The sequence below is a fragment of the Leuresthes tenuis genome, unplaced genomic scaffold (assembly GCF_036924035.1).
Source record: "Leuresthes tenuis unplaced genomic scaffold, fLeuTen1.0.hap1 SCAF_6, whole genome shotgun sequence".
Lineage (NCBI taxonomy): Eukaryota > Metazoa > Chordata > Actinopteri > Atheriniformes > Atherinopsidae > Leuresthes > Leuresthes tenuis.
Window position 1 is genome coordinate 11,751,722 of NW_027325360.1, and position 17,051 is coordinate 11,768,772.

Below are 17,051 nucleotides of genomic sequence, written 5' to 3' on the forward strand. Positions count from 1 at the left end.
TAAAAACAGGACTAATTGGGTAAGCATTAACTAAGGTAACTAATAAAGTTTTTCTCACAAACTTCACCCCTGCTGGCTATTTTTCACTGGCTTCATTTTTAGGAGGGTGTATCCACCTCTTCTCTGCATTTCATGGATTCATGATGTGTGGGGAAAAATGATAACGATAAAAAAATAAAAGCTCAGTTGTCACCACCAGGATTGATGACAAAAAAGACAAAAGACCGAATTACTTCTATAACATCTTATTAAATAGTTTTAAGAACAAAGAATAAAACATTTTGATGCTACAATTAGTTTACACAATTTATCTTCCAGAATGTTTAGCAAACATTAAATATACATTTTTTTTAACATCTATTTAAAGTTTCTTAGCTTGTTCTTTGATTTGAACTGGTAATGTGTAACATGGACAGAAAGCAATGTTAGAGTAAAAAAATACAATATGAAAAGGTCCTAACAAACAAAAGGATTCCACCAAACCACAGTTTCAAAATAGGGTCAAAAATGTATTTACTTTTTAAATAAAAAGTACAACAAGATGGTGCGTTTTCCAGCATGATTTAAGATTTAAAGTTATGATTCGTTTCTTACAAATATCTGCTTGCAAAAACATAAAAATGATGTATAAAAAAAAACATTGAAAAAGATAAAACACTTTACACAGAAGTATAATCTTCAGGTAGCGTCCCCTTCAAAATAACTGAAAGGGATCGATGTCTTTGTGTTACAAACCGTATGGTCACCTTTTTAAGAGCCATCTGTTGGTTAAACTGCCTTGAATGTACTTCAAGGCCAGAAAGCCAGGTGTTTTTTTCTCTGTAATCGACGTATGTAACTACGCTGTGAGAAATGCACACAGTCGTTCAATCAACAGGAAGCCGCTTTTAGGCACGCAGAAAACCAATGTTCACCTTGACTTGATGTTGAGCGATAAAGCAGGTTCACTGAGATGCCAATGAACAACAGGCTCTTAATAAGGTGACCAGCAGGTGTCTCCTCCTGTGACCAGAAACATGAACAGTAAGAATTCCCGGGGAGAAAACCAGGTACACCAAACATGACAGCACGTCAATATATTTTCACTGCAGGAACAGAGGGTTGAAACGGAGGGTATATGTAGGGAGATGAGAGACAATGTGATGGAAGAAGTTGCATGAACATATGAGATAGAAAACAAGGTCACATGTTGTACAGGTTATCATCATGTGTGCATGCCGTGTACTGAAATATTCTCTACAACAGGTGCCAAAAACACCAAACCAGCCTCCATCTCTCAGAGATAAGAAACAGGCGATGGCTTCTCCGATTTCTGCTCCATCACCACCAGCTCCCGGAGCAACGCTACAGTGTGGGACAGGATGTCAGAAACATCACCTGGTGTGTCGATATCACACTGATTGTATCTTCAAGGCTGTTTTGTGATTAGTTCCAAGCACAGCCAACATCTGGATGAGGATGGTGAGGTTTCAGATTTATAGTCCTCACCCGGCTCAGCTTCTGTTGTGACTTCAGCACTTGTTATATTCACGTTTCTTACTCTCCATCAAAAATCAAGTACATCAAATATTTGACAAGGAAAATGTTCAAATCCAACATTTTTACAGACCCCGCTTGTTGTCTCCTCATTAGGAGTGTTGGCCATGTAAGACATGGATTAATTTATCTCTCAGATCACTTTACTGCATGTTGAAAAGTACAAGAGTTTGATAGCTGTGGGGGAACCTGAAGGTGAGCTCTGTGTGATGCTACAGAATCAACAGTACTTTTAATGTTTTCGTAAGCCTGTATATTCAAGTTGTTGTCCATCTATTCATTACGATGTTTAATGCCAATTATTCACTCTTCTTCTTCAGGCGAATGTAGATCATTAACAATTGGGCTTATGTCCTACTTAAATACTTACATAAAAATGAACAAAATAAGACAAATTGTTCAATGCTACTGTGAAAATTTGGAGTTTTAATTGGAGGAAAGTGACAACCCTATTTGAGACACTGACTTTGGTCTCTGTAAGTCTGGCACATCAAGCAAAGAAAATGAGCACCAGTCTGTGAACATGTTGGACTTTAACACTAGTTTCTGCGAGGTAAAAAAAAAAAATACATATATATATATATATATATATATATATATATATGACTGTATCAGTGCTGAAGTCACAAAGGGAGCTATAACTACAATCAGATACCAAATACCAAGAATAGTCTCACAAAGCAGTTCAGTCACTTGTCTTCAGGTTGCTGACCAAAAAAAAAAAAAAAATGTCCATGCCAGCTGAATTAGCACTCTGGTGACATTTTAGGGTCCCAGGTTAGTGAGAATTACTCACTCGGACCCTGAACCCTTTGGCACCAGTCCATGTGTGAACAGTACTTGCAACAAAAGGCCGGACTCTGTAGTTTAAAGTGTTTTCCTTATGCTTTTAAATACAACATGCCATGAATGGAATGAAACGGAAGCAACTCAAATCTTCCAACAGAAGTGCCTCTTAAAGCGCTGACTAACTGAGGCAGAGGAGTAGCGGTCAATCGTGGTTTTTACAGGGGATCAACATGTAAACTGATGAGTATACTTCAACACTGCGCCATACTGGGACACAATCCTGCTGCAAAAACATCTGTCAACCACTTTCTCTCTCATAAATAAATAGCTTAAACAAGAGAAGAGTGCGTTTCTCAGTAGCAACAAATGCCAAATGATTCAAATTTTGGTATATGCAAACAGAACAGTAGGAGAAATACAAATAAAGAACGTCTCGCATTTTGGTTCAGTAAAATCTCAGTTCAGTTAAAATTTATTTTGTAGCAGAGCTTCTCTCTGTTGCTACAAACCCTTCCAAAAAGTTATTTTCTAAAATGCTTCGTTTCATCTGAAGGTACACAATAGTCACTCCTTGGGGTCACACCTTGGTTTATAAGGTGAAGCTTTAAATAGCTGTGCCACAGTCTGAGCAACATCAGATGTCAGCAGTAACACATATCAGCAGTTAACTAACTACGGGTTGGGTGAGAGCGAGCAGTGTGCAGATGACCGAGGACAGGGGGAGGAATGTGAGGGAAAGTCATCAACACCATTTAAAATAGTGAAAACTGTCATGAGTGGACGCAGAGAAGGAAAGAAAAGACTTCTAAAATTAAACAAAAAACAACCTTCCTTAATTTTTAGGACAATTATGCTGGACACTGATAGAAACACAAAGTAAGCTTGGATAGCGGCACATTACTGCTAAAAAGATATCCCAAGTGACCCCTAAAAGTGCGAGAGAAGATCCAAATAGAGGATCAGATATCTCTCCAGTCACTGGGTAAAGAGCATTCAACTTTCCTGTCATCATTTACCCACTTTTTTAACGAGCCTTACGTACACAAAGTGTCTCGAACAAGGCCACGTCTATTACGGTGTGCGTCACTGTAGCTTTAATAAATGTACTGCTGTCACCATGACAGTTTAAAAGCTTGTTTCATTCTGCACGAGCCAACATGAAAAGCAAATAAAGGTTATCAAGTCTAAATGTTAGCTCCAGATTAACATAAATCAACCTAAATCCCATTTAACAGCTCAATGAGACAAGCGTGTTGACGTAATGTCGTAACTCCTGCATAATACTGACATGGTAAGGTGATGTAAAGGGGGGGGGGGGGGGTGTTAGTGATCTTTTTGCCCAGACATTTGGGAGATCTTGTGAATATTAGCACTCTCTACATTTAAAGCAGGGAAGCGAGGTTGTTTAGTGTGAGTGGAGCAGATGTGATGCGCTGCTTCATGGGAACAGAGGAAAAGGGGGGGGAGGGCTCTGAAGTGACATTCTAGTTTTGAAATCAAGAGGCAGATAGTGCAAAAATAAATTACACATTCACTCTGCGTGGCTAAGGGCACCTGACAAACTACTACCACCAGTCTGCATGACCCCATGTTGTGCATTGAAGCGCTCAAACTACTTCTACTGAGGCTGTTGGTGTGTGTGCGTGTATCTCGAATGTTGTTGCATAACAAGTTTAGAGGCAAATGATTTAGAACATGTTCCTCAATTGACATAATCCACTCTACTGTGCTTTTAGTAGAAGGTGTCTTATAAAATGACTTGGGGAGCACAAGTTAGCAGCAATTTTGAGACAGTGAATCATCAAACATTCAGCTCTGATTGTCCGACGTCCACCCGTCTTCTTCAGGAAGTAAATTAAAGCACAAACCCGTTTTCTCTTGCTGCATACTGAACGCACATGCACGCACACCGACTAACCTCCACATGGTGACATCTTTTATAGCATGCTGTGACTTGCTATAGCATGCTTAAAAATAGCATAGTGGGAAGTGGGAAAAGACAGACACAAGCTTAAGAAAACACATACTGACAGGGGAGTTGGTGCAACACATTTTCTTCCACACAATCCTGCGCCGCTTCTGTGCATCATTCTCCCATCATTTCATTTTAGTGTACCATCCCTCACTCCCCACAATCAGCCACGTTTAAGATCACTCCAGCCCGTTGGCTATACCCGACTCTCCCCTGGTGCGGTGCCTCCCTCCCCTCCCGCTCCTCCTCCCTTCACCACATCCCCATGTCTCATCCTGCACCTAGTGGCCTCCCGTAGCCTTTCCCAGTGGTAGCCTGTGAACGCAGGGCTGATGGGGATGTACTTGAAGATTGAGTGCCTGCGGATGAAGTCCATTCCAAATGGTAGATCATACGATCTCATCCCTTCCAGCTCTGCTGCACTGAGACCCGAACCACGTTTCAGTTTCCTGATGCCTCGCTCTTCAGGGGTACCTGAGATTAGAGGAAGAGACATTAATCAGGAGTTTCTTAAAATCCACAGTTTAATATTTACACTAAATATGATCACAGAGTCTTCTTGAGTTGTCATAGAAGTCTAAACAAGGTGTCGATGTTGCTGTGGAGAAATTATGACTGAATGCATCTTCTGGTGCTGTAGCCTCTATTTAGTCTTTATCAACAACATGTGGCCATCATTAAAAAAAAAAAAAAAAAAAGACCTAGGAAACACCATCCATCTAATGTCTTCTTTATCTAGACTGCTTAACACAGACATTTCCATGAGAAGATGATCCACTTCAAGCAGCTACAATGAACTGGCAGAAAAATTAATTGTTTAATTAACCACAAGATGGATACTAGTTACCTATTATATATGCCATGCCTTGATATTCATTCAAACCCAAATTTTGTTATTTGCGGTAGATTTTTGACACACATTAAGACTCATGAAACCCGAGCATGTTTTTGTATTAACAAATGCACTGCATTGTATTTTGAATTTCAGGGTTAACGACTGACTCAACTTGTTACGCCGTTCTATGCAAACCTGTACCTGCTTAGGGGTCATAGCCAGATAAGATAGAATTTTCTTCTTTTTGCAAAGTTTTGCATGACCCAAACTGCAATTAGGTTGTCACAATATCACACAGCCATCACATACAGACTTTATCATGGTCCAAAAAGAAAATTAATGTCTACAAGACCTTACCGGGGATAGTATTGTCCAAAATAAAGGCAACCGATCCCCCAACAAACATAGCAGTGGTGAGGAGCACGTTCAGCACTTGATCGACTTCAACTATGCCTGAGAGAGAGAAAGAGACAGAAGATCAGCATTTGACTGTGATAGGCTTGTATCGGTATCTATACTGAAATAATTCATCCCTAACTAACCTTACTGATCTGAAATGTCTTGTTTGTATTCATGTGAAACTCACCGGTGACCAGCGGGTTTTGTTTGAGGTAGCTCGGCAGCATCAGACCGAAGAAGATTGAGAAACCCAAGACAAACAGGTTTCTGGAAGAGTTGAGGTCGACAAATTGCAGGTTGGATAGTCCCACCGCTGTAATCATTCCAAACAAGGTGCAGAACAGGGCTCCCAGGACAGGGTCAGGCAGAGAGGCGAACAGGGCGCTGAATTTACCCACGAGCCCAAGCAGCAGCATCATGGCGGCACCATACTGAATAACACGTCTGCTGCCCACCTGGAGGACCAGTCAGAGGAGAGAATTAAACACTTCAGATCTTTCTGGTACAGAGACTGTAAGAACCTGTTGAGGCTAGAAAATGCACACTTTTGACACGCTTCCTGCTGAATAACACTGATCCTGACATTTGCCTTCACATACAACTCCACTTTGTAATGCAGTGCATGTCAGTAAAGCTGAAATAAAGGCAGCTGTGTGTTACCTTTGTAATTCCCAGGACGCCTATATTCGGACTGGAGGAGGTAGAGCCATTTCCTGTCCCAAAAAGACCATCCAGCACACAGGAAATACCCTCGACAAATATCCCCCTACAAAGGCAGAAGAAGCGCTGCATAATTAACACATTTACAGTGAATTACTCATGAGTTGATGAGCAACAAAAGTATTCGAAAAAGGAGGCAGATGAATGACTGTTACCGGTTAATGGCATGGATGGGAGGTGGAGGAGCACAAGAAAGGCGAGCACAGGCATAGTAATCTCCGATTGACTCGATGATGCTGGCCACTACAGCGCTCATCATCCCGATCACACCTGCGGCTGTTACAGTGGGAGTGCCCCACTGGACTGTGGAGGTGAGAACACAGAGTGGGTCAGGGCTAAGACATGCTTGCTTTCCAACAGGCAGCATCTCTATAAAAGCAGCACTAACCCTTCAGCATGCAACACAACCAGACTCTGTATGCATCCTTTTTCATTATTAGGGCTGAACTGCACTGAAAAAACACACAACTGTCACCTCAGTGAAATTATTTTTCCTATTCATTATCAAATGAATGGAGAATTCAGAGGCAGAGTATCCCCAGCCCTTTTCAAAAACCTTCATCGTTCAGGGATTCAGACTACGACCATTTAGACCCATTTTATTGAGAAGGTGCGGCTAGATTTTCAAACCAGTGAGATTTGAAAATATGTCCGATTGTTTTTGTCTGTTAGCATATATCCACTGAAACATCAGAACAAAAGAGCTGAATAACAAAGTGCAGAGCTGACTTTAGGCTCTCAAGATTGGGCGAGGTACGTGGAAAAATAGGAAACAAAACCTCTTTCAATCGTGAAATGCTCAAGGAGCTTATGAGGTAAGGATATTGCAAAGAAAGTCATGTCATGTATTTTAGGCAGCGTTCACTCTGTGGCCCAACATTTGGGGGGGTAAGAACTAGTTCACTGAACCGTAAACTTTAATTTTCATGAAGACAGCTTGACACAAATTATTCAGGAGCAGATTCACTGAACAGCAGATATGTCTGCCTCTCAAATTGCTGTCGGTACTGTAAATACAATAAAGTTCAATAAAGCCGTCATTCATGTGAAGGAAGCGCTGCCAAGGCCTCTTCAGAAAAGCGGTCAAGATTAAAAATAAAAAAATCATAAAATTGTTGGATTAAACTGCGTCTAAGTTTTGCTTCTGAAATGTTAACTAGTAGCAACAGATAGTTGGTCAGGAGCCCTTCTTAACACACTTACAAGGATAGGGGACTTTGAACCACGGTGCAGCCGAAAGGATCCCCTGACGAGCATCTGTCCGGGCGTAGAAACCGTACTTGCTCTTCTCTGGCGGGAAAACATCAGTCACAGTGAAAATGAAACACAACAGCCACGACACCAGGATGGCCATTATGATCTGTGTGCGAGAGACATGAGAGCATTTATTAGGCATTCATAAAAGAAAAACACATTTACCTGGTTTTCAGTCCTGAATGCTCATTTCACTTTAGCTCAGTTATTCTATATCATGAAAAGGATAAAAAATACATCATCAACTCGAATCAAATGAGCCTGAGGATGCACTGAAAACTCAACCAGAGCAGAAAACAGAGCAATATTCTGTTAGAAAATTAGCGTTTGAATCTTAGCTGGTTATCAAGGTTGTTTACACATTAAAATATTTCCTTTGTGTGTCACCTTTTGGTCAAACAACACAAGTGGCAGTCAGCATCATTACCTACTGCTAAATACTCGACTTCACAGAATATAAGACACTAAATTCTGCATCACTGTGATTTTAATTGTCATTCAAGACATTTTTTGACAGAAAACTAGAGAAGTTAAGGAGCTTTTTCAGAAAAGCTTGTTGTCAGCTTCCAAGGCAGCACTGATTTATTTCAAATAGAAAGATCCCAGCAGAGGGAGGCCTTTTGATGAGACTGATATACGGCTGACTGTTCAGGTAACTGTGGTGTTTTTAATTATTTGACCAGCAGAGGGTAGAAAAAGACTGATTTACACACTACTCAGACACTTCCCAGGGAGAATGAGATTAGCTGTGTTGAATCATTTGACTTAAACGGGCACCGAGCTGTAAAGAAACCAAAGATAATTCTTTACAAGAAAAAGGAAGGTTAGGATATCAAAAGAAAAAAAGAAACCCCTAAAAGGGAGTCCAGACATGGTTTGTGTAAAAGGCAGAAAGCCGGTACTTACTGGAAACATTTTGAAGACCTGCAGCCTATAGGAGGTCCAGCCTTTCTTAGCCCTGTAGACCGGCAGGGGGAAGTGAACGTTCCTGGCATACTGAGAGAAGAGGAGTACCAAGAAGATAGTCCTGCAGACACAAAAAAGCCTCCTCAGTTGGGTGGATCATGACTAACAGCATCTTATTATTTCTTATCCTTTAAAATGGCCCCTGTGAGAAAACTAATCCTGTACGACCATTTTCCATTTAGTCCTTTCTGTGTGACTACAACTCAAGAGGCTTAAGAGGCAATCAATTATCCTAACTGCCTGAGAATTCAGTGGCAATTACGGGCACAAACCCTGTCCCTGTGGAGCGAGAGGAGATGGCAATGACTCAGTAGGAGCTGATGTCATACTACCCGAATATGACAACAGTCTACATGATCTAATGTGTTCTCGTTCTGTTACATTTTCTGCAGCGGAGGACACCCAGAAAGCTTTCTAGTTTTAATGCAGTCACTGCACTTCAGTTAAAGTATGACTACTTCATTTTGTACAAAAGCTATAGATGATAATCAAAGCCTGAAGTCTTCTCATTATGAAACATGCAGCTTTTAAAGACAGGTGGTTGGTGGTTTCCTATGGAAACAGCTTTCATGGAAGACTAAAATAGTGTCAAACAGATAAGAGCATGACATTGATAAAGCTGTAACACCTGTAGGCTCAGACCATTGCCTGGTCCCCCCCCCCCCCCCTTTTCTCATAACGGCGTAATGCCCTGCTGCACTCCAGCATTCAAGCAGAACGACAGAGACATGAGTTCTAGGTGAAATGTCCCTTCAAACAGGTCTTTACTGACACATCAGTGCGTTACTTTGCACGAGAGGCTGTACTCACAGCATAGCAATGCCCCAGTGCTTTCCAGCCCTCTCCCCAGCAGCCTGGAAGCCTGACAGCCCGATGAGGGCCACGGTTGGGGTGATGGTCAGAGGTCCGATGTACTTCAGCAGCATCCCGGGCAGACCCAGCGCTCCGATGCACACCTCGATGAGGGATGACACGATGATAGCCCCTTGTATCTGATGGAACAAAGCAGTTGGAGAGACTCAACTTTCCAGTTTTACACCATGCCGTCTTTGAACTAAACCCACCAAGTACAGAAGCAGACTCTGAGGGTTATAAGGTGTGAGAAATCTGACCTGGATATGAAGTTACCTGACTTAACTCCAGCTGTGAAGAGTCAAGTTACCTTCTAGCTACCTTTGCTTTAGACAGTGGACCTCTATTAGAAAAAACAAAGGCACTTCTAAGCAGCTTTTTTCTTTTAAGACCAAGAAACAAATTCTTTAGGATGAATATCAGCTGATAAAGCTTGGAGCATCATTACTTTTCCATTACTCACCACTGTTGTTTTTACACGGTAAAGCTTTTGATTTTCATGTTGTGCTTTAATCATCTGCAACATTGTTGCTATACACCGTTGTTATATTGATATATTTCCATTCATTGCTCCTAACAGAAAGATCTCTGGGTCAACTTCTATTGTTTTGCACGTGTCATTTAAATAAAGGTAACCTGAGCTGTGGCAGTCTGCAGCATCATATTGACCAAGTGGATGAGGATACTGAGGCTGGTTTAAAAATCCTGCTTGTCCATTTCAAGCCCTGCACAACATCAAAACCTCATGCGGCTGCACTCAGGACAGATCCGTAGACGGTTCTCAAAATGACAAAGCAGACGAATGACAATTTTTTTGTTTGTTTTTATTGGTTTAAATTATTAACTATTTTTTTTAAATACTGAATATTTCCAATATCAGAAAACATCTACAAATTGTATCCCCAAAAACAGCCACGCCAATAGCTTATTAAAGAGAAACTCCAGAATCTGTAACAATATGAAATTACCTGTTTGACACTACAGAAAAAAATAATAATTATTTCTTTAAAGTTAAAGACTAACTCCTGAAAGCCTGCATAGGGATAGCACCCATTGCATGTAAGCACAGCCCAATTATCTTGTCAGTTTGGAAGGCAAACTGCAAACCTACAAAGTATCATTACTTATTTTATTGTCTGGCAGTTAAAAAACCTGCTCGTTAGTGGCTTATTGAGTACGTATCAATTCTTTTCTATTAATAAGCACAAGTGTGAGCACAAATGTGCTGAAAGGACGAAGTGAAAAACAGCTATGGTCAGGAAAAAAAAAGAAAGAAAAACACCTGTAAAGTAGCAAAAAAACTGTCTGTTATTCTGTCAAAGTGCATTAAATGTCTTTTATGGTACTAAAGAAGACTAAGAACATTGTAGCTGGACTTTATGCGCTTTGCTGGAGTAAATAACTATATAATGAGATCTGTAACGAGCAGATAAAATAAAAAATAAATAAAATAAAACATTCAGAAAAAGAATAAAAAAAACGATTTAGAGTTGCTTAAGCCTGGCGTTTTGGCGACATGAATTACTTTTTAAAGTGATAAATAAAGAACTGACCCAGGCAAAAGGAGCAGTGGCACTAAGTCACAACAGAAAGAGTGCTCGCTATAAACGAGGCAATTTTTTCTCAGAGGGGTAGCAACACAGGTCACAGGAGACAAAACATGTCAGTTTAGGCTCAGCACTGATCCATCATGCTGAACATTTGCCTCTGCTAACCAACTGCCTGAGGAGAAAACTGCACGGAACCGTGTTTTTCTTTTCCTTCAGTTAAACAACATTTGAAATCAGTTGTAAGAATCAGAAACAAGCATGTTGTACCATGTCAGCACCACGGTTGACTGAGATGCGGTAACAGGATCAGCGCTCCGAGTGATGACTGGGTTCGTGCTCTCCGCTGTCGACTTTCATCACATGCACTTTCCCCCCATTTTACAATTTGATTCAGTCTGATTGAGTTTTGGCTCATTCACGTCACATAAAAGACAATTACTCAACAGGCTTACGCAAACTGAAAAGGTTAACACAAATTTACAGCATCTGCTATATAAAGCAGACATGCAGAAACAGTCATTTCTCTGTCGTGCAACTGCAGAAATATTAGGTTAAGAAATTACCCAGATGTAAAAATTGTTGTGTAAAACGTTGCATAAGGAGTTTCTAAGGTTAATTTGAATAATCTGTCATGTACTTTTTTTTTTTTATAGTAAACCCTTTACAGAAGAATAGAATTTCGTATTTGCCGTTTTGACTTACCTCTCGTATCCTGGGGTGCCAGATGTGCTCTGTATGAAAAAGCTCCGTCCCATTCAGTACTGGAAGCCCTGTTCATGGAAAAAGATGAGGAAAATAGTCAGAAGATGACAATTTTTTTTTTTTTTTAAGCATACAGATAAACTCTCTTGATCTGAGAACATATGGAGTTAGAATGATAACAGCAGTCTTTATCACGCCTTATTTGATGAGCATCCATATTGATCATGTCAGGTAGAGGAGAAGTATTACCTGTGTTGTTACACTTCCATTTGTCAAGTGACAGGATGGCTCTGGCTGGTGCAAGGAAGGCAAATGCACTGGCCTGGAACAAAGGCAACCTAAACACAAGAAACAATCTGCTCACATATGACTTTTAAAGGCTGAAATACTTAAGTCGTTTCTGTGTAGAAAGGCTGCATCCCATCATTGTGGGAGATACAGAGTTTGTACCATCTTGTTAGCCATTATTCCCGTTTTTAACGCTATTCACAGAAGCAAATCTTCCTGGAGTCCGTTTTACGAAGTAGGATTTAGGGATTTATAATTCATTAAAGCCCTGCCGACTGACCAATCAGTTCTTCTGGACAACACCACCATCATTCCTACAATATCAAGTGGATCCATCTTTATGAAAGAGGCAGATTCTAGACTGTACAGGACACTAAGGCGTGCATTTGTTGACATTAAGAGATTTTAAGAGTAATGCTACTGGGTTGCAGTGAAAAAGCTAAATCTGACAAGTCAACCAAAGACGCATACATGCATGCAAACATATTCAGATTCACTTGTGCCTCAATGATAGGGATAAAATGGATAAAAATCTTAACTCTCACATTATTTTTTCCAAGCCTGCCTCCCTTCATGACTTCTTTACTGCAGCAACTGTGTTGCTTTCAGCATGGATCATGTTCTTAAATTCCTGACATTTATTTAGGATCATAGTTTGCTCAGGTTGCCATGATTTCCATCATTTCTATTCATCCACTTTATGCAGTTTAGGCAACTGGGAGCTACATTTTCTATTGGTACAGTGCGCAAGTGAAAACAAGCCGGAAAAGGAATGTTACTTTCTAAAAATGAGGAAGAGGGCACCGGTGTGCTATTGAGTTATAAAAGTTTGTTATCAATTTGGGTTGAACAAAGAGTTTCACAAATTTACGTCATGCCACCCCTGATTATGTTGCAAGGGTCAGATTGCGGTTGAGCCACTGTTCGGGTGCTGTTTTTCAATAACTCTACACCTACATACGGTGCTTGTATAACTTCCTTCTTTGTAAAGCTGCTCGCTTTCAAAGCAATATAAAAATGAACGGCAGAGACAGTCTGGAGACTTTAGGGTAAAAACCTTAAGAGCGGTGCTATGACAACGTACTAAGCTGGTGCTTTACTGAAAAGCAAACAGAAACTCTACTTCACTTTCATAACCAAAATGTAAAAAAAAAAAAAAAAAAAGAAAAAAAAACTGACAAAAGGAGAGTAAAAAAGAAGAGAAACATCCAAGTGTACTACACATTTCACGTGTGCAGCTAACACATCCATACATAAGCAGGTTACGTAGGTGTAATGCACATGTGCGCCCCACCTTTCCAGGGAAAGCGGCCTCACTTGGCACCATGACTAATCAAACCACAATGCATGTCCCCGCCTCCCTCCACCTCTTTAACAGCTCAGCACACGCTTCAATGCGCCTCACTTTTACATGTCCACACCACTCTTATGTGGCTCAAGAGTCCATCTTGTGATCAAACGGAAAATATACAACTTAAGAGCAGTTTTATGTGTAAATCCTGAGGCAATTACTATGCAACTGAGCTGGTCTCTACAGCAGTGAATACACAAACTCTTATTCTTAAGTGGCAATGATAATACAAGTAGATGTGTGCGATAGTTCTAAGGCCAAAAATATAACGGGGATGTCAAATTGAAGAGATTTGCACGCACCGACAGTCCAAATCATCTGGGAACAGGTGAAATCTGGTCTATTACAGACAGCAAGGATTAATAAGTACATGTCAGATGGGGCACATTTCCCACACGGTTCTGCATTAATTGATGTAAACTAAAAAGGAGAAAGAAAAAAAAGCCAGGGCTTTGCACTTGAATACATTATCTTATGCCAAATTGAATATGTGGAAGGTAAAAGCACAAAAAACAAATACCTATGATCTGTGTGAACACAAACTACGAAAGCAGCATATTCTGTGGTTTTTAATGATGCCATCATCCTGCTCTTTTCCCCACTTTCTCCTTTCCCTCCCTCCCTCAGTCGTTTCCATTCAGTGACATTTCTCTGGAGACAGTAATCCACAGAGAGATGGACAGATAGGCACTGTGTCACCTCAGCTCAGCCCTGCCTCAGAGAGTGGGCTGCTGGTGTGACAGGAATGCCTCTCACGTTGAAGCCAAGACCAGACTCTCGTGCGTCTTTGTTTGTTTCAGAGAACAAGAAAGAACTAGGTTAGACAGGGAGAAGGATAACAACTTACATAACTTCTTAACTTGAGAGCCAACACCCTCCATCAGCGTTTTTATTCTGCCTTTTCATTTCTTTTTAAATGTCCTTGTTATTGTACATCACAGGGCAGGAACTTTTTATATCAACATTTTCTAAAGACTATAACCTTAAATAAGTCATCTTGATTGTTTTCAGTTCTTTTTTGCAGCATATCTGAGCAAAGCATATCTACATCATTCAAGTTAGATAACAAATAAAATGTAAAACTACATGTCAGCTTTTCACTTTTTATATTCTGTGGCATTACAGCAGAATACATATTCAAATAACCCACTTTGTGTTGTCAAATTATGCAAGTTTGTTTCTCAAATGTGAGGAGATCAAAGGCTGCAGAGAGACACCCAATACTGGTGCTGCTATTCATATTATATCATTACCACGTGTATCAAAAGGCCTGAAACTCAATATGTTGCAACAGTTTTAATGCATTATTTATCTAAGAAGTCAAATATTCCTCCAACTCCGTCAGTTTTTAAAGTAATTAAGTCAACTACTTTGCCCATTTTAAAACAAATACGAACATCTTTATTGTACAATCAGGTGTTAAGCACAACAGGGGTTAAAGCCCAGTGTCCAACAGAGGGCGCCATCTTCACTACCAGCTTGACCTGTTACATGTTCCTCTGACATGATGGAAAAACAAGCTGATGAACAAAAAGACTACACGTGATCTTCGAGGAATCACGACGCCAAAGTATCTTAAAAATAAATAAATAAAAAATTGCGAATGAAGGCGGAAATGACTTCAGAGCTTAAGCACAATAGAGACAAATCTGAAACAATTCGACTATGATTTTTGAAAGCATGACAGCCTTCACACCCTGAGACAGTGATGATGCATTTTATGGAGACATGTTGAGCTGTGTTCACAAACAAGGATTTTCCTGAGCTCATGCAGTGCTTTTCATGGCATGCCCACTTATAATACAGTAAATACTGATTATTGTTTTCCAGATGTGAAGATATTATGTTTGTATGATGGAATATTCAAAGTAAACTCTTTTCCCAGGAGGAACACTATCCTGCAGATCGCTCAATAATTTAAAGATGCAGTTTTTTTTGTTTTTTTACAGACTGATGATCCTTTGCTCCTTCTGAGATGCTCAATCAAATTGTTGCATTCTGTTTTTATTACATTTCCTGCATCATCTCAGCTTTTTTGGACTTACAGGTTATAGATAAGTAAAGCTCGATAGCATTGAAAATGATTTTCAAGGCATCCTGGACAGCCGATTTCAATCCTAGCACAGAGTTTCCTGATATATTTGTTCCTTACTTTGACATTATAAGTACGTACATTTCACTTTCGTAACCCTGGAAAAAAACCACAAAAACAAAAAAACAAGTTTCTTTGGGCTTCCCACTGAATGATTGGGAGGTGCGGAGGGAGGGAAGTAGGACGCGACTTGCACACTATTTTTGTAATGACATGAGTCAAAAGCCTCAGAGTTGATCTAAGAAAGAACAACAAGTTACTGTCTGCCTCCGTTAGAATTATGTGACTTTGTTGGCAGGCCCGCTGCACCTCAGCAACGATAATGACCCACAAAGAATCTGTTATGACAAGATGGAAAGATTACGTTTATTAACGAGAATGAAATGGGGCAGTTTACCTCTTGGAACTGATCTCCTTTTATGAAAGAAAAACAACAACTACTGCCAGCCGGACCTGGCTTTCATTAAAACATCTCCCCCTAATAGACTGGATAATATCCATGGCAACTGGTAATGTCTCATGACAGTTGTTCCTCTATTGGTGAAAAGTAGGAGTGATAAAGCCAGAGCGGTTACAAAAATTACACATCAGATTTTATACAAGCAACTTTAAGGTTGCATAAGTGGATTCATGAATAAATAAGACGACCAGCGGATGAGCAGGTTCCTGATTTTTACGATGACAGAGGAATGTAAGACACACATAATGAGGAAGGAAAAGTGTTTGTCAGCAGAGAGCAATGTGACACAAGCTGAAAAATATGTATTAAATGTGTATTCAATGTGGACAACAAGTTTGTGAGAACTAGGTCGAATCGGTTATTCTTGACATGTGTGTACTGGCATGTCTGAAAGTAGGTCTTCCAACTACACAAGCTTCTCAAAAACAAATGCCTGTGGATTTAATCAATTATAGCTTCAGAGTATTCGAATCACTTGCCCAGAAGTGATGCAACACTTGACCAACATGAAGTTCCCTCCTCTGCAGTAAATTTCTCAATTTGTTTAGGTTTTTTTTTTCAGAACTTTTCTTTGCCCTTGTTTTCCCCATCTAAATTTAAAAAGCACGGACTACTTCTGAATAGCCTACTTTCTACTCTTACCAAGGAAAGGTTCAGTCTCAACCGAGAGCAGCGGTTACATGAAAAGAGAAAGAATGCTGATACTTAAAAGGCATGCTCACGCTCAAACACACTCACGAGGTGACATTAAGAGGAAGGATAGAGAAAGAGGAACGACATGCTGGTATGAATGGCCCTCATCTGTCAGTGGCACTCAGTGATGAGAGAAAGAGCAATAAAAAGGATATGAAAACAATGCCCGAATAAAGCAGAAACCTAACCTAACCTAACCTAAACCTAAGTGCAAACACTACAGGTGTCAGTATAGATTAGATGTATTCAAGAAAAGCATTTCCATTCTGTGTTGTCGTTTACCTGCAGCCCAGTGTGGTCTGCAGCAGGGTGGTGATCCCCACGCAGAAGAAGATGGTCCCTATGAGCTGACTGGTGGCCCACTGATCAAAGCCGACGCACATCGCTTCAACGAGGAGGAACGGCACCGCAATAGTTCCACTGAAACATGTCAAGTAGTGCTGGAAAGACAAGAGGCTTCAGAGTCAGAGTGCATATATGCATGTGTGTCTCTTGCTTTGGCATGGCACGATTCTACCGTCAAAACTTGACCCGACTGTAAACCACCTCAATGAAATTAGAATATGATAACACATTTTTTACTACATCTGAT

The 17,051-nt window shown here is 40.3% G+C and overlaps 1 protein-coding gene across 5 annotated transcripts in view; it reads right to left on the reverse strand.

Annotated features, from left to right (window-relative positions):
• Window positions 1–231: 231 nt before the first annotated feature.
• Window positions 232–17,051, reverse strand: part of slc23a2 (solute carrier family 23 member 2) — a 38,982-nt gene continuing 22,162 nt past the window's right edge. For all 5 annotated transcript variants that reach the window (XM_072387633.1, XM_072387634.1, XM_072387632.1 and 2 more), the window contains 11 exons: window positions 16,742–16,899; window positions 11,825–11,913; window positions 11,576–11,643; window positions 9,282–9,463; window positions 8,412–8,532; window positions 7,455–7,611; window positions 6,407–6,554; window positions 6,192–6,297; window positions 5,719–5,986; window positions 5,490–5,585; window positions 232–4,771 (listed from right to left, as the gene is read on the reverse strand). In XM_072387633.1, coding sequence (XP_072243734.1) covers window positions 4,494–4,771; window positions 5,490–5,585; window positions 5,719–5,986; window positions 6,192–6,297; window positions 6,407–6,554; window positions 7,455–7,611; window positions 8,412–8,532; window positions 9,282–9,463; window positions 11,576–11,643; window positions 11,825–11,913; window positions 16,742–16,899 — 1,671 coding nt within the window. In that variant the 3' untranslated portion in view covers window positions 232–4,493. The remainder of the gene's footprint in view (window positions 4,772–5,489; window positions 5,586–5,718; window positions 5,987–6,191; window positions 6,298–6,406; window positions 6,555–7,454; window positions 7,612–8,411; window positions 8,533–9,281; window positions 9,464–11,575; window positions 11,644–11,824; window positions 11,914–16,741; window positions 16,900–17,051) is intronic.